The sequence below is a fragment of the Eutrema salsugineum genome, unplaced genomic scaffold, assembly GCF_000478725.1.
Source record: "Eutrema salsugineum unplaced genomic scaffold, Eutsalg1_0 scaffold_19, whole genome shotgun sequence".
Lineage (NCBI taxonomy): Eukaryota > Viridiplantae > Streptophyta > Magnoliopsida > Brassicales > Brassicaceae > Eutrema > Eutrema salsugineum.
In genome coordinates, this window is record NW_006256838.1 from 1562452 (window position 1) to 1587431 (window position 24980).

A 24980-nucleotide genomic window follows, 5' to 3' on the forward strand; every position below is an offset into this window, starting at 1 on the left:
ATATATTGCTAACTAGTGGAGAAAAAGCTCACTTCGAAGGGAATAGATCAGATACCAAATTAAAAGATGGTAACAATGAAAACAAAAAAATTGTATTCTTTTTCCTTTGCAAGGAAACCCCGTGTAAGAAACTAATCACATACATTAATTTTTTTTTTTTTTACATTAATTTATTACAACGAAATATGAAAAAAAAAAATACAAGATTAGAAAACAAAGAACTCATACGAGGTGAGAGCTCATCCAACTTCGTAGAAATGGCATGCCACTCGGTGTAATTATCCAACTTTCTCACTAAATTAGAACAAATCCGATCCGAACTTAAATCGATGTGAAGCCTTAATTTATTTAAGACACATATCATAACCCAAATAATAGCTTCCAAGCTAACGTGACATGAAGTAGGGAGAAGCATCGGGTATCGCATTCTAATCACATCAATCGTATTCCGTATTGATTATTAAAGATCCATCCAAACCCACTAAAAGATTTTGACACATGCCATGTATAACCCATAAATGTATTGTCTGTTTGGTAATACACAAACCAATGCGAGTTACAGTTTCCTTTTGTATCTCTTCCATATTGTCTATATGTCTATTTTCGTCTAATAAATTGCCGTACTACATTATCATAAAATAGAGTTGTTGTACTTCCCGCTTCTTGAAGAAATGTATTTAACCTTATCGTTTCCAACCTGCTAAACATACTAAATACTATATGTTCGTGTGATCATGGTTTTTCCTGCCTATTGTTTTCCATTACCTCATGTGCTATATATTATAAAGATAAAACATCTGTGAATTGAGTATTCTTAAAACAAAATCAAGAATCGAGTTGACAGATGATCAAATATTCATTTAACTAATTAGTTTTATGGTTATTGTCACGAATTGTGTCTTATTTCATTTAATTAGCCGAAATCTAATATATTTTTTTTTATCATTCATATATATTGGTAGAAGATGAAATTAATGATCCAACGAGGCGGCGACGAATATATATATATATATACCGACATGAGTTTGACCGACCATATATACAAATTCGAACATATATATAGTTGAGTGAAATGCTATTTTATTTAATATTTCTTTAAATATGGCATGGCTTCATGAAATACGGGTTAAAGCCGTGTACATCTACTCGACTCGGAAAACAACGTTTCATTTATCATCTATACAGAAAAATCCAATGTATCGATATAATCACAAATAATTATAACACCCACACGAACGAATCTATCCATGCAACCTGTCCACACAACTCGCATCACTTAAAAGTCGACACAAAACGAAACAAAAGATGACAGTTGGTTTCAGCCAAGTGTTTTTGTCTAGTGTCTGTATATACATCCCTATATTAATATATATAGAGAGAGAGATATATGGCTATAAAAGAAACTCAAGTTGCTTGGCTGAAGGCCTTCTATAGCTTTAAATCGACGCCATTACAAACTAGTCTCTTTCTTTGGAAAAAGCAACAAGGCCCAAAGACTTTGAGGGAAAAACGGTTCCTTTCGGTGGATTCTCTAGTCACCATTGCCCCCACACTATATCTCAACTTGTAAAGGTGCAATATCTCAATGTCAAATTATATAGCATATAACATGTTATTTGTCATCGGTAGAGTTTTAATACACTTTCAACGAACAGACTTATGTGATCATAAGGGTTCAAAACTCCTCGAATATGAAAACTAATGTGATAATTAAGAATTCGAAAATTTATGTGAACAGAATATGGGTGGACGATATATTGCTTGTGGTCCATGACAGCGAATCAGGACGTACGGTCCACCGTATTACATTGCGTATTTAGGTTCGAAAATGTTATTAACATCCAAATATTTCGTGATTAGATGGAAAAAACTAGGTGTTTTAGTGTTGTTACAAAAAGATAACTAGGTGTTTATAGCAATCAGGTTTTTTAATTGATTACCATTTTTTTGCAAGTTTAATTAAAAAATCGCATTTATAAACACAGTCGGTTACAAATATCTATATATATATAGAGAGAGTATATATATCTATATATATATATATTCCCACAAGTGAATGACACAGAAAAATACGTACGAGTCAACAAGTGAAATAACTGCGATGAGGAAAATGCCGGGTAAAAAACAAAATGATTTCTGGAGATAATTTCATCTTGGTTTTAACGAGAGTACTCTGACAGAAAATTGAATTCAGATAACTATAAAAATATTATTTAAGTCTCTCGTTATCTTCCTAGTACAGTACATGATAAACTCATAATAAGCATCGTAAAAATAGAGATATTTTTGTTATTATTAAATGTACACTATTGGGCGAAAGAAACATATGGGGGGTGAGTGATTTGACAAAAACACCCTTAATCATTTGTGAAGAGTGTTCAGATAAGGTACAGATCAGAAAGCACCTCTAGAAATCGAGCAATAGATCTCTCACCTCCACAGACAAGATTCACATGCAGATGGTGGGTCCTATTAACTCTCAACTCGTTGTCTGACAACTTGCCACGTGTCGTTCATCCTGATCGGTTTCAGTACTATTGCCCCCACCGAATCATTTTCTCCCCTCGTTCGCTCGGTGTAATCTCTCTGCCTCTATCTCTTTCTCTGTCTCTTGTCGCTTTCTGTCTGAACCTAGCAATAAGCTTAGCCTCTCTTCCTCTCTCTCTCTCTCTCTCTCTCTCTCTCTCTCTCTATCTCTGATCTCTGATCTCTGTTCTGTTTCATCTTTCTTCATCTCTCATTTTCTAAGCAATTTAATTATCTAAAGAGAGAAAACCGAGAGAGTTAGGAGAGAGAATCTTCTCTTCTTCTCTCCTAACTCTATTCTGTTACGTGTGAAGCAGAAAACAGATATAGCTAGATTCTTCTCATCATTCAGTGGCTTCTAAATCTGGTAACTACTTTTCAAGTTTTGGGGTTTAAGAGGGTACTATATAGGGAATTAATTACTTTATAGGGAGCCTTATTTAAATTATTTCCTCCTGGATTGCTGGAGAGGATTTGTTTATTTTTAATTATTTCTCAATCTTTTCTAATGATTAAACTGTTGGGATTTGGAATAATCATTCCAAGTTGATTGCTTTCATCATCCCTTTTATGCTATTTGTGTTAAGTCTCCTGATAATCATTATCTTAAGTAAATATCAAATCATTTTCTTTTTTTATTCACTTACACAAAAAGTAGTATATTCTTATTTGGGGTGTCTCCTGTACAGATCAGACATGGAACAACTATTTCCTGATTGGAATTTTGAAGAAAATTTTCACATGTCCACTAATAAAAGATCAATCAGGTATGTGTAATCCCAGTCAACTATTTTATAATCATCAGTTTCACTTTTTAATCATGATTACAAAAGCTGTATTCTTTATGTGTACTTTTTGTTTTTGGTCAGAATATTGTTTATGTTGTGTTTATTTCATGTCTTGGACAGACCAGAAGATGAACTAGTGGAGCTATTATGGAGAGATGGTCAAGTGGTTTTACAAAGCCAAGCTCGTAGAGAGCCATCAGTCCAAGTCCAAGCCCACAAACATGATCAAACCCTAGGAAAACCCAACAATACTCTTCTTGATAACCAAGTACGAAAACCTAATGGCACTATTCTTGAAGATCAAGAAACCGTCTCATGGATCCAGTACCCTCCTGAAGACGTAGTCGATCCTTTCGAATCCGAGTTCTCCTCCCATTTCTTTTCTTCGATCGATCACCTCGATGGTCCCGATCGTCCAGACAAGCCTCGGACGATCGAAGAGACGGCTAAGCACGATGCTCATGATCAATCCATGGCTCCTCCTAAGTTTAGGACCTCAGTTTTAACAGTTGGACCAAGCCATTGTGGAAGCAACCAGTCTACAAATGATCATCAGGTGACTCATCCTCCGGTTTCTATAAGTGATAGAAGCAAGAACGTCGAAGAACGACTTGATACTTCGTCAGGTGGCTCGTCCGGTTGCAGCTACGGAAGGAACAACAAAGAAACCGGAAGTGGAAGGAGCGTTACCATTGACCGTAAAAGAAAACATGTAATGGACACTGATCAGGAATCTGTGTCTCAATCTGATGTACGTTTGATGTCAATGGAAGATCAAGCCATCGGAAACAAATCGAGCCAACGGTCAGGGTCTACTCGAAGAAGTCGTGCGGCTGAAGTTCATAATCTCTCAGAAAGGGTATATACTTCTTTATGGCTCTGATATGTTTTGACATTCAAAAGTTTTATATTATTGTGTGTTTCGATCAACAAATCTTTTAAATTTCAATCTGAAGTTCTAAATCTAGTTTTAAAATATTGCTTTTTTGTGTAAATTATTGTAGAGGAGGAGAGATCGGATTAATGAGAGAATGAAAGCTCTTCAAGAACTCATACCTCATTGCAGTAAAGTAAGTTCATTCTAGGACAGAACTAAAACTCACAAGTAATCGAGTGAAATTAAGTTGAAAATATAACGATGTAGATTGATTAATGGTGTGTTTATATTATGTTGTTATTTGCAGACAGATAAAGCTTCAATTTTGGATGAAGCCATTGATTACTTGAAATCACTTCAAATGCAACTTCAAGTGATGTGGATGGGAAGTGGAATGGCGGCGGCGGCAGCTGCAGCAGCCTCGACTCCGATGATGTTTCCCGGTGTACAGCAATCACCGTACATTAATCAGATGGCTATGCAGAGTCAGATGCAATTGTCTCAATTCCCGGTTATGAACCGGTCAGTTGTACAAAACCATCCGGGTTTAGTATGTCAAAACCCGGTACAGTTGCAGATGCAAGCACAGAATCAAATCTTATCGGAGCAGCTCGCTAGGTACATGGGAGGGTTTCCACAGATGCCGGCGACGACTCAGGTTAGTGCAAACAACATCGTTTTGAACAGACAAGGAGTTTTTTTTTTTTTTTCTGTTTCTTTTGTTTTATAAATTTGTTGGATATTTAACGTGTCATGTTGTTTAAATGCAGACGCAGACGCAGACGCAGATGCAGACGCAGATGCAGACGCAGACGCAGACGCAGACGCAGATGCAGACGCAGATGCAGACGCAGACGCAGACGCAGACGCAGACGCAGACGCAGGCTGATCCGACTCCGGTGGGACAGCAAAGTCAACTGTCGGCGCCGGCTACCACCGACAGTCTACGTTTGGGTAAATTATGCTGACGTGGCATGATTTATTTTCCCTCCAAGATGATTCTTACAGTGATTATTATTAATTTTTGAGGCATAAACATAAAACTTGCGGTAAGAAAAAAAAAACATGAAACTTAAGAAATTGTATTATTTAGCATCTGATAAGGTAGTCATACTTATAACTTATTTAAACAGTCAAATGATATAATCATACAACCAAAGTGTTAAGAAGAAGAAAACGATATATCATACATGTATCAGTTCTGTTATAATATTAAGGAATTGACGACGTACTGTAATTTTTTTCGTTATAAAGATTAAAATTATGATCTCAAAGGCCTAAATAAGGCTTAGCTGGGCCTAGAAAGACATTTTATGGGCCCATAGGCTTAATTAAGCAATATAAAACTTCCACGCAATAGAAGAAAAACTGAAAACGAGTCATTAACCAACTCGCTTTTCAGTTTTTCCCACAAGCCAAATTGTTGTATGTCCTCTTATCGAGACACGTGTTTTATAAGCAAAGCGAGTAAATTCCGAATTATACTCGAGCGTGTAGAGTTATACTCTATACAAAAGCAAAGTGAAAGAAAAAAAAGATTGGATATAACATTAAAAAAAATCTAACCACTAACCTTTCTGCACCTCAGCAATCTCAAACAAACAAGATTAATATAAAAAGCTGCGACTATCTCTGTGATATTTGATTTTGCCTCATTGTTCGCTTCAATTAAGCATTCTTCGAATCTGATCGTCGCCGATCTATAACTCGGAAGAAAAGAGAATCGCATGAAATTGTTTGGAAGACTTGCTTTTACATCTTTGATTTCAAGCTACTTCAATACTGCGAGTTTTCTGATCTCAATTCTTAGTTTTTCTCCCCGATTGCCGATTTCGCTCTTTCTCTTCGAGCAGAAATCGTTAGATCCTTTATCGCCCAATACTAGTTGTAATTTCAGTAATAAATCGCGGAGCATTGTTAATCCATGGACTCCGAAGGCAAAACTGATCGTCAGCTGAATAAAGGTGCCTCCTTGAATTATTTTGTTTGTTTGTTTGTGAAGTCTTAATCCTCGTGTCTGTGAAGAATTCTAGGTTCTGTTTTATTACGATTTTTGTTGTCCTCAATTTGTGCCCTTGTGGCGATGTTTTTTTTTTTTGTTTGAGGGTGTAATTTACTTTGTTTAGGTGGATTTGCCAATTTAACACTGGCCAAGACTCTTGCTTCTCAAATATCAGTACAAGACTATGTTGTGCTCCGTGAGAATTTGTAGCCTCATAGGCCCTGAACTGTTTCTTGTTTTTTTTCTCCAGCTATTTCCGTCTCAACCGGCGAGATGATGAAGAAGAGATCACCTTCAGTGATAGTGATTGGAGCTGGTATGGCTGGGATTTCGGCTGCTCGCACTCTTCAAGATGCTTCCTTTAAGGTTTGTAACAGGAGCAATGCAATCTTAAGATTACTTGTGTTTTGAGGAGAGAGGACATGATTATACCAAAAGCATGTCTTTATTACTTGTGTTCTTTCGTTTTCAGGTTGTGGTATTGGAGTCCCGAGACAGAATTGGTGGACGAGTTCACACCGATTACTCATTCGGTTTTCCTGTTGATTTGGGTGCATCTTGGTAAAATCATGAGCCTTTCAAACTTTCTTTCTCATTGTTCGATGTTTAGATACCTTTTCATCGATGATAACTAAGCAACATCGTTTTGTGACAGGTTGCATGGTGTCTGTAAAGAGAATCCTCTCGCTGCAGTGATTGGGAGATTAGGATTACCTCTTTACCGTACTAGCGGTGACAATTCGGTTTTGTATGATCACGATCTTGAGAGGTATGTACAAACAGTTTTGGATATCCCAGATGTAAATCTTAGTTAGTCATGTCTCTTTGTTTAGATTCATGGTGCAATTCTGTTTTCTGCAGTTATGCTCTATTCGATAAAGCTGGTAACCAAGTTCCTCAGGAGTTGGTAACACAGGTTGGCCTAACTTTTGAGCACATTCTAGAAGAGGTCTGTACTTGGTGTCCAATTTCTCTTTTACTGTATTTCTAGATTCTGCGTGCCTTTGATTCACGACATGTTTTTTTTTCACGATGCAGATCTCTAAAGTCAGGGATGAGCAGGTTGAAGACATGTCTATAGCTCAAGCTTTTTCTATTGTATTCAAGAGATCACCTGAATTGAGGTATGTAGACATATACTGTCTCAACTCAATGCTTTGATTTTTGTTACTTATCCGCTTTTGTTATTAGTTGTATGCTCAATTAGATTTTCACTCTTCCAGGTTGGAGGGGCTTGCCCATAATGTGCTTCAGTGGTACTTATGCCGTATGGAAGGATGGTTTGCTGCTGATGCTGAAACCATCTCGGCAAAGTGTTGGGACCAGGTTAGCCACTAAATTGCCATCTGTCATCGGGTTTGTAGTTTAGGTGTGTTCCGGTTTTCTTGATTTGTCAGATAAACATTTGCAGGAAGAATTGCTGCCTGGTGGACATGGTCTTATGGTTAGAGGGTATCGTCCTGTCATCAACACTCTTTCGAAAGGTCTTGATATCCGACTAACCCACAGGTAAAGATTCGTTTGTCAAAGGAGATTCCACCATTTCTTGAGTCTGCAGCTAAACCCTTTTCCCCCTTTTGTTTTGGCAGGGTCATCAAGATTGCAAGACGCTACAATGGAGTGAAGGTGACTACCGAAAAAGGAGACACGTTTGTTGCGGATGCTGCAGTGATTGCTCTTCCTCTTGGAGTCCTAAAGTCAGGAATGATTGAATTCGAACCAAAGCTTCCAGAGTGGAAACAAGAAGCTATCAACGACCTCGGTGTAGGAATCGAGAACAAGATCATCTTGAACTTTGACAATGTCTTTTGGCCAAACGTAGAGTTTCTAGGAGTGGTTGCAGAAACCTCCTACGGGTGCAGTTATTTCTTGAACTTGCATAAAGCCACAAGCCATCCTGTCCTAGTTTACATGCCGGCTGGTCAGCTAGCTAAAGACATTGAGAAGATGTCTGACGAAGCAGCTGCCAATTTTGCTTTTTCACAACTCCAGAAAATTCTTCCTGATGCGTCTTCACCGGTACTGCTCTAATCTATCTATCCTCATCATAAGTGTCTAAATTATTACCAATGTACAAGCTTTAATGAGGTTTTTGTTGGCAGATAAATTATTTGGTATCAAGGTGGGGATCAGACATCAATTCATTGGGATCATATAGCTATGACATTGTTAACAAACCTCATGACCTCTACGAGAGGCTGAGAGTTCCTCTTGATAACTTATTCTTTGCTGGGGAAGCCACTAGCACGAGCTACCCGGGATCAGTGCACGGTGCTTATTCAACCGGATTGATGGTTGCTGAAGACTGCAGGATGCGAGTGCTAGAGCGCTATGGAGAGCTTGAACTTGATATTGAAGAGGAAACTCCTGCCTCTGTCCCTCTTCTCATCTCCCGTATGTAAATTTAGAAACCTCAGCTTTTTGGGTTTTTTCGTTTTCATATGGGAACATTGCTAGATTTGTTTTTTATTTACTTATAGATATCATGTGATATAACTTAAAAAATCAAGAATTTATTATGAGAATTACTTCAGTATCACTCTTTTTACTTAGATATCTGATTCAGGTCTTTAGTCGAAGTCAACTGTGCAATATTGTGTAATTCATCTTGATCCAAGAACTATGTTAAAATATTAGTGCCAAACGCAAACCGCAAATGAAGCTTTCTTCTATCTTCAACTCAAATCGCACCATTGATTCTGGTCAAAGCCTTCTTTCGTCACAATCAATCCAGTAACAGTAGTAAATTTCAGATGCAAACCCTTTTTTGGTGCAATCCAAAACAGTTTTTAATTATTTGGTATCCTTTCCTTAAAGGATCCCTGAAAATCAAAGACAAAGTTTCTTTTTTTCTTTTTCATCATTCTATCTGACTCCTCATAACCTTACACAACTTGAGACTACACGAGTCTTCTTTCTTCGTCTTTGTTCTTCATTTCGGCAAAATACTGAAGCAATCACGTTGAGGCATCTGTGTAAATATCAAGTGCCTATAGGGGCAATATTGTCAAGTACTCCAGGAAACTCCACCTTCATTTTTTGTGATTAATTTCATTTAACTGATTTAAATGTTTACTAGATTCTAACCCCGTGCATCCGTACGAGAATATTTTTTACTGTTTAACGAATTTTGTAATATAATTTGTGTTTTTGATTTTAGCTATAATTATTTTTATAAATAGATTTTTTAATAAGTGAAAATATTGATTTTTGTGTTTAGATATATTTTTATAATATTAAAATTAATTATGATTATAAAAATATAATTTTAACTCTTCCGTTAATATTAATTCAAAATGAACTATTATAAAAACATAATTCTAACTTTTTCGTTCATATTACCGTATAATATAAATATTTGTTAAAAGTTTGAGATGTATTAACAGTATTATTTAGCATTATAATTTTCTAAAATTTAATCAACGAATGGAGTGTACAACTGGTTTTTCAAACCACATTATAGAGTGTATGCAATAATTTTTATTTTTTTATGTTTTTATTTTGTATGAAAAATATATTTTCGATATACATGTATAATTCAAAATTAGTGATTTTAGTTACCAAAATATTTTTAACCCAATTTTTATATATATTTTTAGTTCTATAAATTTTAAAATATATATTTTTAATATTTAAATTATACATTTGAATTTTACCTATTATTTTATTATTAATTTGTAAATAAATCATAATTGTATATATATTATATAAGCAACATAAATATCATATCATTTACATCATTATAAATATTTTATATTTCAAATATGACTATTATATTTTATATGTGAATTATTTTTTTTCAAAAATTCTAGATATTTTTGATAAAAATGTTTAATAAGATAGAAATTATTTAAATTAGAATCTTTAAATCAAATCTAAATTAACATCTGATTTATTATTTTTAATCAAATCAAATCAAATCAAATCTAAATTAACTATATTTAAGGAACTCTAAAATATTTAAATTAATAATTAATTTTCGAAATTAAATATAAATAATTATTAAAATTATTTTTAAACACTTAAAAAATAAAATTAGGAGTATTTGAAAACAAATACTGCTTCTTTCTTTCTGGTTTAATAGAATAGATAAATCTCTAGAAAAACAAAAATTAAAATATCCACTTTGAAGTTTAAAAGTTTAAGGATAAGAGCATAGCTTTCTTCCTCTTGGCTGCTGCGACAGAGGAGAAGCTACGAACTTTAGATGTCACAGACTGTAATTTTCAAGCCGTTTGTCTCAGTTCCATCAAGTAATCACAGGTTTCCTTTTCTCTTTCCTATCTACTTTTTACTTCTTCACCGTTTGGAAATTGGAACAACTCTCATTTTGGGGACTTGCTTTTGTTCTAGAACCTCTTTACTTTACCCTTGACGGGTTGGGATAATTCTATTGCAAAAAGGTACCGCCTTTTCGAATTTCTGCCAGAAACCGTGCTGGGTTTCGTTTAGTTTAATCGATTGTGTAAGCTTAAGTTGGGTTTATTATCTGAGAGTAAGCGACTGTTAGGGTTTATGTTCTTTCACCTCGAATTATATGTTTTTTCGGTTACTGGAAGTTTCAGTTTTTCATTTACTAAGTGTCTATGTGTTTATCTCTGTGTCAGCCAGAGGAGACTACAGAACAATATTATCAATGTTGGTGTTAAAATCCAAAACCGATTCAGAGTTGTTTGTATGGGAATGCTGGCCCCAAGGAAATTCCTGCAAAAGAGGAGGAAAATAGAGGTTTTTAAAGATGCAGCAGACGAGGCAGATCAAAAGAGATGGAGAGGGCTAATGTTAGAGATTGAATCGACGGGTTCTGCAGTTTCGGTGCTTAGGCAATACAGAACTGACGGTGACCAAGGTCTTCCGAGAGACCTCGTTTTGGGTACTTTGGTTAGATTTAAGCAGCTAAAGAAATGGAACCTTGTCAGTGAGGTATGGAAAATAAATGAGTCTCTTTTATATTTTGATACTTTCGGCAATCTAAAAATTACTGTTTTAGAATCTTCCAATGTGTGATTGGCTGAACGAAATTCGTAAAGTTAGTCTTAAATCTTGATAGAGATATTAGATGGGCCATCTTAATCTACTGTTGAGGATTTTACTATTGCTGCTGCTAAAAAGCTGTGTTTGTTGTTATTTATACCTGAAGAATTTTCTCTTACGGCATGACAAAAACTCTGATTACTCTCAGCAATGTTTAGAATATTGCAAGCTCTTAGTTTCAACGGGAAAGTTGACAGGCCGTATCTGATAATTTGGTTCCTTCTTTCTCTTTTGATTTCCAGATTCTGGAATGGCTTAGATACCAGAACTGGTGGAACTTCAGTGAAATGGATTTTTTGATGCTCATTACAGCTTATGGGAAACTAGGAAACTTCAATGGAGCTGAAAGGGTTTTGAGCGTACTGAGTAAGATGGGCTCGAGTCCAAACGTGATTTCTTATACCGCTCTCATGGAATCTTATGGAAGAGGAGGCAAATGCAACAATGCTGAAGCGATATTTCGGAGGATGCAGTCTTCAGGCCCAGAGCCTTCTGCTGTAACTTATCAGATTATACTTAAAACTTTTGTAGAGGGGAACAAGTTTAAAGAAGCGGAAGAGGTTTTTGAGACTCTTTTAGATGAGAAGATATCGCCATTAAAGCCGGATCAAAAGATGTATCACATGATGATATACATGTACAAGAAGGCTGGGAATTATGATAAGGCTCGAAAAGTATTTGCTTCAATGGCTGGGAAAGGAGTTCCACAGTCTACTGTCACTTACAATAGCCTTATGTCCTTTGAAACTAATTATAAAGAAGTTTCTAAGATCTATGACCAGGTGATCTGAATGATCCTTTCTTTTACGTAATTGTTAAACGCTAGAAACACCAGCTACATATGTCATTGCCTGCTATAGTACTAATCCAATCCTTTTAACTGAATGTTTAACTTTTCAGATGCAAAGATCTGGTATTCAACCCGACGTTGTAAGTTATGCTTTACTTATCAAAGCATATGGAAGAGCCAGAAGAGAGGAAGAAGCTCTATCCGTTTTTGAAGAGATGCTTGATGCTGGTGTAAGGTCAGTTTTTCAGCTTCCAAAGACAATTTCTTGCTGCGATGGCTCGGGAATGGTTTCTCTTCTGGATATATTATTGTCTTTTTTTTTTTGCTTTGTGGTCAGGCCGACGCATAAAGCATATAACATTTTGCTTGATGCATTTGCTATTTCGGGAATGGTGGAGCAAGCAAAGACCGTTTTTAAAAGCATGCGACGGGACAGGTAAAGAAGACTTCTATCATGTGAATGGTGTTGCTTCTACGTTTTAAATTGACAGAACATAATTCCCTCGCAGGTTTTTCCCGGATCTCTGCTCTTACACAACTATGTTATCAGCCTATGTAAATGCCTCGGACATGGAGGGTGCTGAGAAATTCTTCAAGAGGATAAAAGTAGACGGTTTTGAACCGAATATAGTCACGTACGGGGCAATGATAAAAGGGTATGCAAAAGCAAACGATCTCGAGAAGGTCATGGAAGTATATGAGAAGATGAGGTTAAGTGGCATCAAAGCGAATCAAACCATCTTAACGACTATCATGGATGTGTCTGGGAGGTGCAAGGATTTCGGGAGCGCTCTTAGTTGGTACAAGGAGATGGAGAGTTGTGGGGTGCCACCTGATCAGAAAGCTAAGAATGTGCTTTTATCATTGGCTTCAACTCAAGATGAGTTGGAGGAAGCTAAAGAGCTTACTGGTCTCAGAAATGAAACAACAACCGTCATTGCTAGGGTATATAGAACTGATGATGATGATGAGGAGGAGGAAGATGTAAGTAGTGATGATGAGGATGAGGATGAAGATGAGGATGACGATGACGGAGATGGTGATGATGATGCAAGGGAAACTGTGTTGTATGATAGCAAGCAGGAAGGTTCTTTGGTTTATGATAATTCACAGACGGAAGAACTTGTGGGCTTATGAAAATTTCGAGAAAAGTTTGATTTTTGTAGTCATCTAAAGCCAAAAGAAAGATTTTGCAGAAGGGGACTAAGTAGTTTGTCCATTCTTTTTGTCTGTAGTTTACGAAACGAAATGTGTTACTGAATCCTAAGAACAAAAGGTTAATTATTTCATATCTCTTGCAAACAAAAGAGAGGAGAAAAGAACAGAGTTGTTGTCGCTGTCATCTTAGACTCCTTCGCTAGCCATCTCTTGATTCTCATTTGCCGAATCTTTTATCCTATGAGCTGCATTTTCCACCTGCAACAGATGCAGAGTAAAGGTAAGAACTTTGGACTACAAAAACAGAGAGAGATTTGTGACTCTTTTACCTCGGAAGTCCAGTTAGTTCTAAGTGTAAGAACGATCAAAGTTATAGTTTGAAGTACGACTCCTGCAATCATCCCCCACCAGATCCCCTGTAATGAAATATCTCCCAAATCTTATGAGACAACACATAAATTCATAGGAAGAGAGAGAGAATAAAAGAGAGAATGAGAGAGAGAGAGATTATACAGCAACTCCAAGACTTGTTTTGAAGCCAAGAACACAGCCAATAGGAAGACCAATGACATAGTAAGTAACAAGATTCACATAAGCCACCACTGCTTGCCACCCAGTTCCAATAGCAACCCCTTTTTTTCAAATGTCACAAAGATTAGTCCAAAAGAACAAGGATCAATCAACAAACTCTAATTCACAATTAAGTCTCTTTTGAGTGTGTTTTACCAGAGAGAATTGGTTGGATTCCGTTTAAGAAAATGGAAACAGCGAGGAGAGGGAAGAGGTCAGAGACTGCAACTATAACCTCTGCGTCACTGGTGAAAGCTTTGCTAAGGCCGACGCGGAACACGAGCACCACGACACAGAGGAATAAGCTGATGAGAATTGTCGTGATATTGACCACTACCACTGATAACATAGCCACTCGTGGATTTCCCGCTCCTAGCTCATTGCTCACTCGGACACTAAACAGAAACAAAAACACAAACGTCACGGTTTTGTGAATGGATAATTAAAATTAAACACTGCATGCAATTTTTTTGTTTTGTTACCTGATTGCTGCACTTAGACCAAGCATGAACTGCATATCCCAATTCAAATAATACATGCTGAAAAAATACTAAAACCGGGTTAACATTTAAACAGTGAGATTCATCGGTATATCAGTATATGTATATGTCTCGGTGAAAATAGTACCAAATCGAAATGGCGTCTAGAGAAATTGTGGGATTAGTGAGTAAACCGGAGATAATCACTAGCCCTTGATTGTACCATATCTCCAAACTGCAGTTTTTTTCATTTCCAAGTCGTATCAGCTTTCTTTAAAGCAGAGATTTAACCCGTCAAATCTAACAGATTTGTGTTTTTAGATTAGAGACATTTACCATAGCATGACTGCTGAAGCTACCGTGAGCTTGAAGTAAGGCCAAATCCCTCTGAAGGCCCTAGCGGAAAACCCTGTCCAAGTCTCCTTACAACTCGGGCTCATCACGATATACAGACCATTCACAGCCACAAGAAGCCACCACGAGAAACTCAGAACAAGAGCCGCACCGAGCAAGCCGAAATCCAGGACGTTGGTGACCAGCCACGTGAGTAACGTGTGGAGCAAGAAAACTCCTAATGACATGTAAGCCAAAGGGTTCACTATGTTCTGAGCCTGGAGAAACCTCTGCATAGGACAAGCGAGGGCGAAAGCGTAAATCTGCGGAATCATCCCGCGTGCAAAGATCTGACCCTCGCGTGCGATGGCTACAGTTTGGCCCATAGCCTTTAGGATCGGACCCGAGTACCAGTAGAGGAACGTGAGGAGCACTGCAGCTGCGAGGTGCAAGACTATGGCTCGTTGGCAGATTATTCCCATTGATGAGTACTGTCTCGCGCCGTACGCTTGACCACACACTGTCTGGACCGCGCTCGCCATTCCCAGCTAGTCAATTTGAATATTTGATGATAAATGAAAAACAATTAAAACCAAGAGTGGTCAAGAAGGATAAACCGAACCAAAACCGAACTAGATGATGTTTTTATTAGGGTTCTTATCTCATTCTTAGATCAATAGTTCGAAAAATCGAGAAACCTAACCCTAAACCCGGATTTACAAATTACAAAAATGGTTAGCAAATGAATGTAAAGTATTTTACCTCGGACGACGTCGGTTACTATATACTCTGTTTTTACTCGGTATGAAATTCTAAAGCACATACAAACATATATTATATGGACCGAAATGTTTCTGCGTACCATGATACCGTAAGCGAGGCCTTGGATACCGACGGTGGCGATGGATGCGCCGGCGAGTTGAAGAGAGCCGAGATGGCCGGTGAACATAACGGTGACGAAGCTGAGCATGTAATTCAGCACAGAGACGACTATGGAGGCTCCAGATAGCTTCCATAGAAGCTTTGACTCCCACACGGCCAGCCTTAGCCACCATCGTGGCGTCACCGTGGATATACGACGGCCGAGAAACTCCTCTATCTCTGGTGAAGAACGTTCCGTTATCTGCGAGTCTGAGTGAAGCCGTCTCAATAGCGGCTCGTATGACTCTGTGGAGCTCATGGTCCGTTTGTTAGTTCGTCTTTTTTTTCTTCTTTTTTGGTGGTGTTGTTTTGTTGTAGTTTTCGACCGGGCGCGTTTATATTACGACTGTCTGTTTTGGTTATGTTGATGGGTTCGAGTCGTTGACCGAAATGGAATTGGTGGTTTTGATCTTTCATGACTGTTCGGTCTGATTTTCTTAGTGTATATTTATAGTGTAACAACCATTCTCTAGTTACCCAACCCAATTAGTGGCTTAGAGAGAGAGAGAGAGAGAGAAAGAGCCGACGACAAAAAAAAAGATGTCAACATCTGAACCGGATCAAATATTCATGTGAACAGCCGAACCGAACGAAATGAAATCAAAGTAATTGAACCGAAACAAGCCACAATTTTATCTTGACCGATTAGTTTATACAATTATCTTAACTGAACAAACCAATTAAAACTAATCAAACTTTACTCACTAGTTAATTTAACTTGTTTAGCTATTATTTTGATCACATTTAGTTTACGTGTTCATATTATTTGTTTGACTTTTTTATTTATTGAAAACCAATCAAATCAAACCAAAAGATTTGGTGAATGACACCAAAACGACAGCTCCAAAATCGGTAACAGTTCTATGGGAACGGGAACTAAAATTATACCGAACCGAATTATGCTTATGTGCCCAAGAGCAAAACTAGGCCTGTAAGTGTAACGGTACCTTCAGTGAAAAAAAAGTTGTTGATAACGATACCTAATGTTCGTCAACGATTGTGAATAGATCCAACGACTAGTCTTAAACCTTGTACATCCTCCAAATTATATGGGGTAATAGACTATGTTTTCCACGTATATAATCTTAAAAATGATTAAAATAATAGTGATTAAGATATATCAGTTAACTTTACATGTTACCACTTGTGTATTTCTACCCTATATGAAAGAAAGATACTAATAATAATGAGCTTTTGAGAGGAAAAGAAATGCTTTGGCGAAAGGAGAAAAAGCTTTGGAGAAATGTGGCCCACCAAAAGTCTTCTAGCTGCACTGGACGCTCTGTGCTCCTGAGGCCCAACTATAATATATGACCATCGAAATAATGACAAATCTTTAATCTCAAAAATAAATTATTTGAGTTTGATGAACTGTCCATGACGTAAGATGAAATCAATGAGTTGTCTATTAGGTCGGAAGGCCCCACCAGTTTCAGAAGATTACTCATTATTAAAAGTGTTTTATTTTTCTAATGATGTTATAACTTATAACTAAACTTTCCCATTGTATATCAAATCTTCTGAAACTGGTTTTGCTATAATCTTTTTAGTATTAATGTATTATGATACTCGATAACTTATTGGTTATCGAGTATTATAATACATTAATACTAAAAAGATTCTTTTAACAATGTGCATATATAGAAGTATTATTTTGCTATAATTAATGTCATTTTGATGTCTTATCATTTATTTAATTATTTAATGACTAGACAATGTATTAGGTTTTAATATATTTTTTTCCCACACAATTTCGTAATTTTTTTCTGAATTTATGCATGAAAAGAAGGTTTTTAAAATTTGAAATTAGGATATCATTGTTTTTAAAATAATCATTTAAATAACACAAGATGATAACAACAATTGGTCAAATTTAAACTAATTCATTTTAAAGAAATTTATTCCTCTTATAAAATCTGTTATAAAATCTGAAAATATTTTTTTTTATAAAATCTGAAAATAAAATTTGTTATATATAGTGTATGTATAAACTGTCAAACACTATTAATCAAGAATTAAGACAAACAATAAAAAAAAAGAAGTTTACCAAAAAAAAAACAACAAAAAAGAAAGAAAAAAAAAGATCATCGACGGTAACTAGAAGAACTAGGAGGACGTGAAGAAAAAGAGGTGACTAGAGCTCAAGGCAAGTCTGGGTTGTATTGTGTGCGGCACGTGCTTTTTTTTTCACTTAGTTACCCAGACGAACGAACCATTCATAAAACCCTAGACCTTCGTCTTCTACCTCACTTTCTCTCTCCTCGTCGTCTCCCCTTCCTCCTGATTTTGACTCTCGTCTCTTCGATTTCTACCGGAGAGACGACCGGGAAATTCGTGAGCTGTCGATTATTTTTCCGGAAAATCTGTTTGTGAATTTCCGATTTGAGTAGATGGATCCGTCTAGCCTTGCGTTAATCATTGGCGCGGCTGCTTGCAGTCCGAATCCCAGCGAGCGTAGAGCCGCTGAGCAGAGCCTTGATCAGGTTAACACAATTCTTCTTCTTCTAGTTATTGTTCCATTGTCTGCTTACTTCGAATTTCCAAAATTCAAAAGAAAATTTGATGGAGAACTAGACTTATCCGAACTCGGAGTATGGATGTTTTTTTTTTTTTTTTAATAAGATTGACTTGATTAGACTGTGGTCAACAATACTATTGAGGAAGTTAAAGCAATCAGTTATATATGCTATATGGGTTTAATTTTGCTTCGAATATCGAATTCGCAGATTCAGCACACTCCGCAGCATTTGATAAGGGTTTTGCAAATTGTTGTTGATGGTGGCTGTGACCCTGCTGTACGCCAAGCTGCTAGTATCCATTTCAAGAATTTCATCGCTAAGCACTGGGAACCTCATTCTGGTAAGTTATTTGTTTGTCGCTTAAGTTAGAGGCATTGAATCGAGACTTCTTAGTTAATCCTTGTCTTATTCCATTTTTTGTTATGCAGGTGATCAGAACAAAATCTTGCCAAGTGATAAGAATGTTGTCAGGGACCAGATTCTTGTATATGTCTCTCAACTTCCACCTATATTGAGGTAACAGCTATTGTACACCTTGACAATGCCCCTTTATTATAGCCAACCTTTGTGTTCAAGTTGTCTACGGACTGATATGTCTTTGATATGTAAAGTGCAATGGCATTTACTTATGCATATACGTACATGATTGGAATCCTCTACTCTGACGTATACAGATGAAAATTCCTCTGTTTTGATGGTCCTTATTCTAGCTCGTTTCTGGTGTATATGATGCAGAGTTCAAATGGGAGAGTGCCTGAAGACCATAATTTACGCTGACTATCCTGAGCAATGGCCCCATCTCCTGGTTTGGGTTAAGCACAACTTGCAGGATCAACAAGTTTATGGAGCGTTATTTGTGTTGCGGATTCTATCTTCAAAATACGAGTTAGTTTGCTTTATGAACTTTGGCTTATGTTTAAGAATCTAGTTGTTCCAAAATGGCCATGTGCTTAGAAATTGTAGCTCATGTTTTTCGCCTTCTCATTCGTAGTTCATGTCACAGGCATAGATTGGAAATAGACCTCTCCCATATTGTTAAATATTCTTTTTTTACTTAATCAAAGATTCTCTACTCATTGGTGCTATTTACTGCGCTCTGGCATCCGAAAAGGCTTCTTTCATTCTTTGCACGAGTGATTTGTTGATGTATATAGTCTGCTCAATTTTGGTAGTCATAGAGGGTTATATCACTGTAGCCGTCTTTGCTTATGTTACCATTATTGAACTTACAAGAATGGCATTATTATCAGTAGTAGACTAGTATAACAGAAGTCCGCATTAAGACAGCTGGAGTGACACATCTCTTTGGGGTTGATGCTGTTAGCCATGAAGAGTTGGGATTATCAGTTATCATATTCAAAGTCATGGCAATAGCTTCTGTTTTTCTGGATAAAATAATATCTCTCGTAATTTTCTCTTATTTCCACTGTCGGTTTATAGGTTTAAGTCAGATGAAGACAGGGCACCCATTTACCGAGTAGTCGAGGAGACGTTTCCACATCTTTTGAATATATTCAATAAGCTTGTCCATATTGAAAATCCTTCTCTCGAAGTGGCAGACCATATCAAGCTTATATGCAAGATATTCTGGTCATGTATTTATGTAAGTTGTATGTCGTGGCCGTTATTCTGAATCGTTCTTCATTGCATTCTGGCTTAAAATTGAAAAAATTTACGGATTATAATTCTTGTGAGGATATTAGGTAGCATCTGGTGAAGTTTTTTTTTATATATCTCTTTCATCCTTGTTTATACAGCTAGAGCTTCCGAGACCATTGTTTGATCCAAACTTGTTTAATGCTTGGATGGGTCTGTTCCTAAACATTTTGGAACGTCCTGTTCCCGTAGAAGGTCAGCCTGAAGACCCTGAGCTTAGGAAATCATGGGGATGGTGGAAAGCCAAGAAGTGGGTTGCTCACATCTTAAACAGGCTGTACACTCGGTATGCGGGATAACCTATCTATTAACTTACAACCTTGACACTTTTCTTTTTTAAATTGCCTTTAAAATAACTGTTTAAAAAACATGTAATAGGTTTGGAGATCTGAAACTTCAGAATCCGGAAAACAAAGCCTTCGCCCAAATGTTTCAGATGAACTACGCAGCCAAGATATTAGAGTGCCATTTGAAATTGTTGAATGCCATTCGTATTGGTGGTTATCTTCCTGACAGAGTCATCAACCTAATTCTTCAATATCTAAGCAACAGGTTGGATATTCTCTATGGTATACAAACTTTTGATCATCGTTATAAATTTATTTGAATATGAATACTCTGGATCTATTGAACTGACTAAGTATTGCACGTGAAGTGCCTGAAGAAGGATAGTTTTGGCTTTATTGGAGAGTTTAGTTAATAATATATTTTTTGCTGGTTTGAAAAACCTTTGGTATAGGTATTTCATACCTTTAATCAAACCTGTAGCCATAGTTAGACATACAAAAATTTGCCTACCTACGAACTCGGCATTTGGTCCCACTGAATTTCATCTTTAGGGAGTCGTGGGTTAGATTTTCTAGTTGCAATATCTATCAGTTCCTTGAAAACTGATGAAGGCTTTATCTGGATTAACTTGTTGTGTCTCTGCAGTATCCCGAAGAATAGCATGTACAACTTACTGCAGCCCCACCTTGATGTCCTACTATTTGACATAATTTTCCCTCTAATGTGCTTCAATGATAATGATCAAATGCTTTGGGATGAAGACCCGCATGAGTATGTAAGGAAGGGTTATGGTATGTTCTTAAAGTCTTCTTCGTCTAGTTTGGATAATCCTAAAACATGCCTATTTCTTACAATACCATTACTTGTTCTACAGATATAATTGAAGACTTGTACAGTCCCAGGACTGCATCTATGGACTTTGTGACTGAGCTGGTCAGAAAGCGTGGAAAAGAAAACTTCCCAAAATTTATACAGTTCATCGTGGGCATTTTTAAGAGGTACCTTCAAACTTCATCTACAAAAAAGGGTCTGATTATATAATTGCGACATGATAAATTACTTTTTTTCTTTGTTTTAGATATGATGAAGCACCTTTAGAACTAAAGCCCTATCGCCAAAAGGATGGTGCTCTGCTCGCTGTTGGGACACTTTGTGATAAACTGAGGCAAAGTGAACCCTACAAATCTGAGTTGGAGAATATGTTAGTGCAACATGTTTTTCCTGAATTCGGCAGCCCTGCTGGTCATCTTAGAGCCAAGGTTTTAGTGACTGCTTTAACTTGTTTAGCCACCCCTTCTCATTCGTTTCTGTTATGAAAATCATACCTCTATTCATTATCATTTATGCATGTGAACATCTACCATTCCTGTTCAATTAGTTATCTGATGTTTAACATTTTCGCCATCTCCAAAAGCTTGAGTTTCTCTATTTACTACTTTGTGAAGTCGTTGTGACTGAAGTTCTTGTTCATCACTATCCGGTGAAGTTTATTCGAAGGATGACCTGTGGTATAGGATATACCTGCTTAGATTTTTTGTGACTGAATTTTTGTTCATCCTTATCTTTGTGGGGCTGCTGCGATAAAGCAACCCGTGTTTGTTAAATGATGCTGTCTCACCCATATTGCTTTAATTACAAGGAGATGGTAACTTGTCAGGCTTATTTTCCAACATCTTCAATCCTCTGTGTAGGCTGCATGGGTTGCAGGGCAGTACGCACACATTAATTTCGCAGACCAAAACAATTTTTCCAAGGCATTGCATTGTGTTATCTCTGGAATGCGTGATCCAGAACTTCCTGTTCGGGTGGATTCAGTTTTTGCTTTGCGTTCATTCATTGAAGCCTGCAAAAGTAAGTATTGGCCTAACCAAAAAATATGTTTCTGTCTCTTCTTAAGATTTCCCCGTCCTGTTCGTTCATCAGATCTTTTGTATATAACACATATTAGTATAAGTTCAACTAAATTTATCTGTCCTGCAGATTTAGATGAGATCCGCCCAGTTCTGCCTCAACTTCTTGACGGTAAGGCTTTTCGAATGATTTTGCTGTTATAGTTGTTCCCGTTTCAATTCATTTTAAAGCTAAAACCTACCATCATTTCAATCATCTGAAACAATCGTTATGGACTTGTGCTGTGCAGAATTTTTCAAGCTAATGAATGAAGTTGAAAACGAAGATCTTGCTTTTACTTTAGAGACTATTGTGTATAAGTTTGGGGAGGAGATTTCTCCTTATGCTTTGGGTCTGTGCCAGAACTTGGTAAGACAACATTATTTTGTGTCCCCTTTCGAGTGTTATTTTGCTTTAGCTCTATTATAATTTCTTGTTAATATATTCCAGGCCAGTGCATTCTGGAGGTGTATCGACACTGACAACGGTGATGATGAAACTGATGATTCTGGTGCATTGGCTGCAGTGGGATGTCTCCGTGCCATCAGTACAATTCTTGAATCTATCAGTAGTCTCCCTCATCTCTATGGTCAGATTGAACCACATTTGCTGCCTATAATGCGTAAAATGCTGACAACTGATGGTGAAGGTATGCATAATGTTTAGAGACTATATTTGGAGTTGTTAGTTATTTCTTGGGTTCCTTTGGATGAGGTACATCGAATCCATTGGGGTTTATGTAGATCTTGACCTAAATATTGTGAGTCATCTTATATTTTTTTGTATGGCCAGATGTGTTTGAAGAGGTTCTGGAGATCGTCTCATATATTACTACTTTTTCACCTACGATATCATTAAACATGTGGAGTTTATGGCCTTTAATGATGGAAGCACTCGTGGATTGGGCTATTGACTTCTTTCCAAGTAAGAAAATTTCAGTTTTTTAATTATGCCTTTTTTTCGTTTCATTCATTTTTCATAATTTTGTCCTATTTGTGTGATCGTTCTTTACAATATCATTAGATATATTGGTCCCGCTGCACAACTACATAACCAGGGGAACTGAGCATTATCTCACTTGCAAGGAACCCGATTACCAGCAAAGTCTTTGGAGTGTGATCTCTTTGGTAAGCTCACTAGATTGTCTCGTCTGTTTCCCTCTCGGCGTACACATAGTCACACACATGCATTGATTCGTGTGTCAACTCTTTCTTATGACAGCTTATGGCGAACAAAAATATTGATGATAGTGACATTGAGCCAGCTCCGAAGCTATTAGGGATCGTGGTTCAGACTTGTAAGGGCCAGGTGGATCAATGGGTGGAGCCTTACCTGAGAATCACATTAGATCGGCTACGAGGTGCCGAGAAATCTTCCTTCAAATGTCTTCTGATTGAAGTGGTAAGCAAAAAAGCCGCAGTTAAATTGTGTGTCATAGAGTTATGCTGCTTTTGTTTGAGCTGTCTTTCACCGAGTTAAGCGAAGTTGTTTTATTACCTGATTGGCAATAAGCGCTGAATGTTGCTCTTATATCCGTGGGGCAGATTGCAAATGCCTTTTACTACAATGCCCCTTTGGCACTTGGCATACTGCAACGCTTTGGTTGCGCAACAGAGATTTTAACTATTTGGCTCCACATGCTGCAAGAGAAGAAGAAGAGTGGTGTACATGCTAACTTCAAGAGGTGGGTGAATCTAATCTGTGTGACCTCTGTCTCTCTATTTTCTCATCACATTTCTTTGAGGATAATAATTTTCATTGATTCACATGCAGAGAACATGATAAGAAAGTTTGCATCTTGGGATTGACAGCACTTCTCAGTCTTCCTGCTGGTCAATTGCCCGGAGAGGTCTTGCCACCTGTATTCAGGGCTCTTCTCGAGCTTTTAGTGGCATACAAGGATCAACTTGCTGGTCAGTGCCTTTTCACTGTCTCTAATTTTTCTTATAACAGACCCTCACTTATTCCTATATGAACATGTATGTATAACAGAAGCTGCAAAGGCAGAAGAGGAAGAAGACGAAGAAGATGGGGATGATGACAACATGGATGAGTTCCAGACAGATGATGAAGATGACGAGGGAGATGAGAATCCCGATGAAACTGATGGAAGTACACTCCGCAAGTTAGCAGCACAGGTTTGTCTTCCCCTAAAATCAAAGCCACTTAAGAAGTGATTTATCTTAAAAAGCTATCAATGTGCTTGTAGTAGTAGCTTACTGAGGTCGCTTCCTTTGTGCATTATCTTTAGGCAAAGGACTTCCGCTCTTACAGCGACGATGATGACTTTTCGGAGGATGATTTTAGCGACGACGAGGAATTAGACTCTCCAATTGATGAAGTGGATCCTTTCATACTCTTCATGGATACAGTCACAGGTAGAACCCGATTTGTCATGTATATATTGACCTAAACATGGTATTATCATCTGATTTTTCCTTTGTTTTTTTCCTTCTCTTTTTAATAGCAATGCAAGCATCAGACTCGCTCAGATTCCAAAGCCTTACGCAGACACTAGATCCGCACTACGAAGGTCTTGCAAACAATATCGCTCAGCACACTGAGCAGAGAAGAGCTGAGATTCTAAAGGAGAAACAATCTTCCACAACAGTTGCTCCCTGATATCTCCATTACTCTATGATATTATCCTAAATACATAGAGAGGCTTATCGAGGTGAGTCTGGTCGACTCTCAGTTACTCATCTTGTCTGAGAGAGACCAATCTCTGCCGTCTCCAGTTTTGCATTTCTTCATCATTTTTTTTTTCCTTTGGTTTTCATCATCTCCAGTAGACCAAAGCAAAAGACCAAACCCTTTTGGGGTTCCTATTTTTTTTTTTTTTCAGACAGCAAACCCTTTGGAGGGTTTTTTTTTAATGTTCTCCGATTGGGATTGGATGCATATATTTAAAAAAGCACATAATTTTTTTCTGTTTGTTTGTTTATTTATCTTTTTATCTTTGCCACATTTCCTTATCTTGATTTGAATCGTTCTTCGCCAATTAAGCTGTGTCTATAATTTCAGAGCTGAATTTATTCAATTGTAATAAGGCGGTCAATTTTCTCCTTTTTTTTTTGCTTCGTTAGTAATTTGAGGATGATAAACGATTTTCTCTTTACATATATAAAACTTGTAGGCAGTAAGTATAC

At 37.1% G+C, this 24980-nt stretch overlaps 5 protein-coding genes across 8 annotated transcripts; 4 read left to right on the top strand and 1 right to left on the bottom strand.

Moving 5' to 3' along the window:
* The first annotated feature begins 2648 nt into the window (after positions 1-2648).
* On the top strand, positions 2649-5329 carry LOC18020354 (transcription factor PIF5). Of its 3 annotated transcripts, none has more exons than XM_006402661.2 (6): positions 2649-2893; positions 3216-3293; positions 3435-4173; positions 4319-4384; positions 4499-4849; positions 4962-5329. In XM_006402661.2, the coding sequence occupies exons 2-6, from the start codon at positions 3223-3225 to the stop codon at positions 5157-5159; spliced, it is 1425 nt and encodes a 474-aa protein (XP_006402724.1). In that variant the 5' UTR covers positions 2649-2893; positions 3216-3222; the 3' UTR covers positions 5160-5329. The 3 variants fall into 3 exon arrangements, with proteins under 3 accessions (XP_006402724.1, XP_024012748.1, XP_024012747.1); XM_024156980.1 differs by having other exon boundaries at positions 4974-5315; XM_024156979.1 differs by having other exon boundaries at positions 2666-2893; positions 3221-3293.
* A 491-nt stretch (positions 5330-5820) lies between these two features.
* Positions 5821-8726, top strand: LOC18020356 (polyamine oxidase 3). Its single transcript, XM_006402666.2, has 10 exons — positions 5821-6155; positions 6444-6559; positions 6666-6754; positions 6849-6962; positions 7055-7142; positions 7232-7317; positions 7417-7519; positions 7605-7702; positions 7783-8212; positions 8296-8726. The coding sequence occupies exons 1-10, from the start codon at positions 6116-6118 to the stop codon at positions 8593-8595; spliced, it is 1464 nt and encodes a 487-aa protein (XP_006402729.2). The 5' UTR covers positions 5821-6115; the 3' UTR covers positions 8596-8726.
* Positions 8727-10324: 1598 nt separating this feature from the next.
* On the top strand, positions 10325-13359 carry LOC18020357 (pentatricopeptide repeat-containing protein At3g59040). Of its 2 annotated transcripts, none has more exons than XM_006402668.2 (6): positions 10325-10456; positions 10801-11116; positions 11470-12009; positions 12128-12252; positions 12355-12453; positions 12527-13359. In XM_006402668.2, the coding sequence occupies exons 1-6, from the start codon at positions 10401-10403 to the stop codon at positions 13152-13154; spliced, it is 1764 nt and encodes a 587-aa protein (XP_006402731.1). In that variant the 5' UTR covers positions 10325-10400; the 3' UTR covers positions 13155-13359. The 2 variants fall into 2 exon arrangements, with proteins under 2 accessions (XP_006402731.1, XP_024012744.1); XM_024156976.1 differs by having other exon boundaries at positions 10347-10446.
* On the bottom strand, positions 13292-15787 carry LOC18020359 (protein DETOXIFICATION 41). The gene is made up of 8 exons (XM_006402667.2): positions 15420-15787; positions 14561-15105; positions 14373-14459; positions 14228-14284; positions 13902-14140; positions 13689-13807; positions 13505-13591; positions 13292-13433 (listed from the first exon to the last, which is right to left on the bottom strand). Exons 1-8 carry the CDS (start codon positions 15735-15737, stop codon positions 13362-13364), a joined length of 1524 nt encoding a protein of 507 aa, XP_006402730.1. The 5' UTR covers positions 15738-15787; the 3' UTR covers positions 13292-13361.
* Positions 15788-17675: 1888 nt separating this feature from the next.
* Positions 17676-24761, top strand: LOC18020358 (importin beta-like SAD2 homolog). Its single transcript, XM_006402669.2, has 22 exons — positions 17676-17961; positions 18205-18337; positions 18426-18513; positions 18733-18882; positions 19438-19600; positions 19755-19939; positions 20032-20205; positions 20587-20732; positions 20816-20939; positions 21020-21200; positions 21633-21792; positions 21922-21963; positions 22082-22200; positions 22282-22480; positions 22624-22755; positions 22855-22958; positions 23053-23232; positions 23376-23515; positions 23605-23744; positions 23824-23969; positions 24083-24209; positions 24299-24761. The coding sequence occupies exons 1-22, from the start codon at positions 17869-17871 to the stop codon at positions 24451-24453; spliced, it is 3081 nt and encodes a 1026-aa protein (XP_006402732.1). The 5' UTR covers positions 17676-17868; the 3' UTR covers positions 24454-24761.
* Positions 24762-24980: the final 219 nt, after the last annotated feature.

What these genes read in the sequence shown, in the direction of transcription:
- LOC18020354 (XM_006402661.2), top strand. Translation starts at nt 3,223, where the DNA reads ATGGAACAACTATTTCCTGATTGGAATTTTGAAGAAAATTTTCACATG. An exon ending in TTCATAATCTCTCAGAAAGG is followed by an intron (nt 4,174 to 4,318) that starts GTATATACTTCT and finishes AAATTATTGTAG; the next exon opens with AGGAGGAGAGATCGGATTAA. An exon ending in AGATGCCGGCGACGACTCAG is followed by an intron (nt 4,850 to 4,961) that starts GTTAGTGCAAAC and finishes GTTTAAATGCAG; the next exon opens with ACGCAGACGCAGACGCAGAT.
- LOC18020356 (XM_006402666.2), top strand. Translation starts at nt 6,116, where the DNA reads ATGGACTCCGAAGGCAAAACTGATCGTCAGCTGAATAAAG. An exon ending in GTTGATTTGGGTGCATCTTG is followed by an intron (nt 6,755 to 6,848) that starts GTAAAATCATGA and finishes GTTTTGTGACAG; the next exon opens with GTTGCATGGTGTCTGTAAAG. An exon ending in TTGAGCACATTCTAGAAGAG is followed by an intron (nt 7,143 to 7,231) that starts GTCTGTACTTGG and finishes TTCACGATGCAG; the next exon opens with ATCTCTAAAGTCAGGGATGA.
- LOC18020357 (XM_006402668.2), top strand. Translation starts at nt 10,401, where the DNA reads ATGTCACAGACTGTAATTTTCAAGCCGTTTGTCTCAGTTCCATCAAGT. An exon ending in GTTCCATCAAGTAATCACAG is followed by an intron (nt 10,457 to 10,800) that starts GTTTCCTTTTCT and finishes TCTCTGTGTCAG; the next exon opens with CCAGAGGAGACTACAGAACA. An exon ending in AATGGAACCTTGTCAGTGAG is followed by an intron (nt 11,117 to 11,469) that starts GTATGGAAAATA and finishes TTTGATTTCCAG; the next exon opens with ATTCTGGAATGGCTTAGATA.
- LOC18020359 (XM_006402667.2), bottom strand. Translation starts at nt 15,737, where the DNA reads ATGAGCTCCACAGAGTCATACGAGCCGCTATTGAGACGGCTTCACTCA. An exon ending in GCCTCGCTTACGGTATCATG is followed by an intron (nt 15,106 to 15,419) that starts GTACGCAGAAAC and finishes CAAATTGACTAG; the next exon opens with CTGGGAATGGCGAGCGCGGT. An exon ending in CTAGACGCCATTTCGATTTG is followed by an intron (nt 14,285 to 14,372) that starts GTACTATTTTCA and finishes GTATTTTTTCAG; the next exon opens with CATGTATTATTTGAATTGGG.
- LOC18020358 (XM_006402669.2), top strand. Translation starts at nt 17,869, where the DNA reads ATGGATCCGTCTAGCCTTGCGTTAATCATTGGCGCGGCTGCTTGCAGT. An exon ending in CTGAGCAGAGCCTTGATCAG is followed by an intron (nt 17,962 to 18,204) that starts GTTAACACAATT and finishes TCGAATTCGCAG; the next exon opens with ATTCAGCACACTCCGCAGCA. An exon ending in TGGGTCTGTGCCAGAACTTG is followed by an intron (nt 22,201 to 22,281) that starts GTAAGACAACAT and finishes AATATATTCCAG; the next exon opens with GCCAGTGCATTCTGGAGGTG.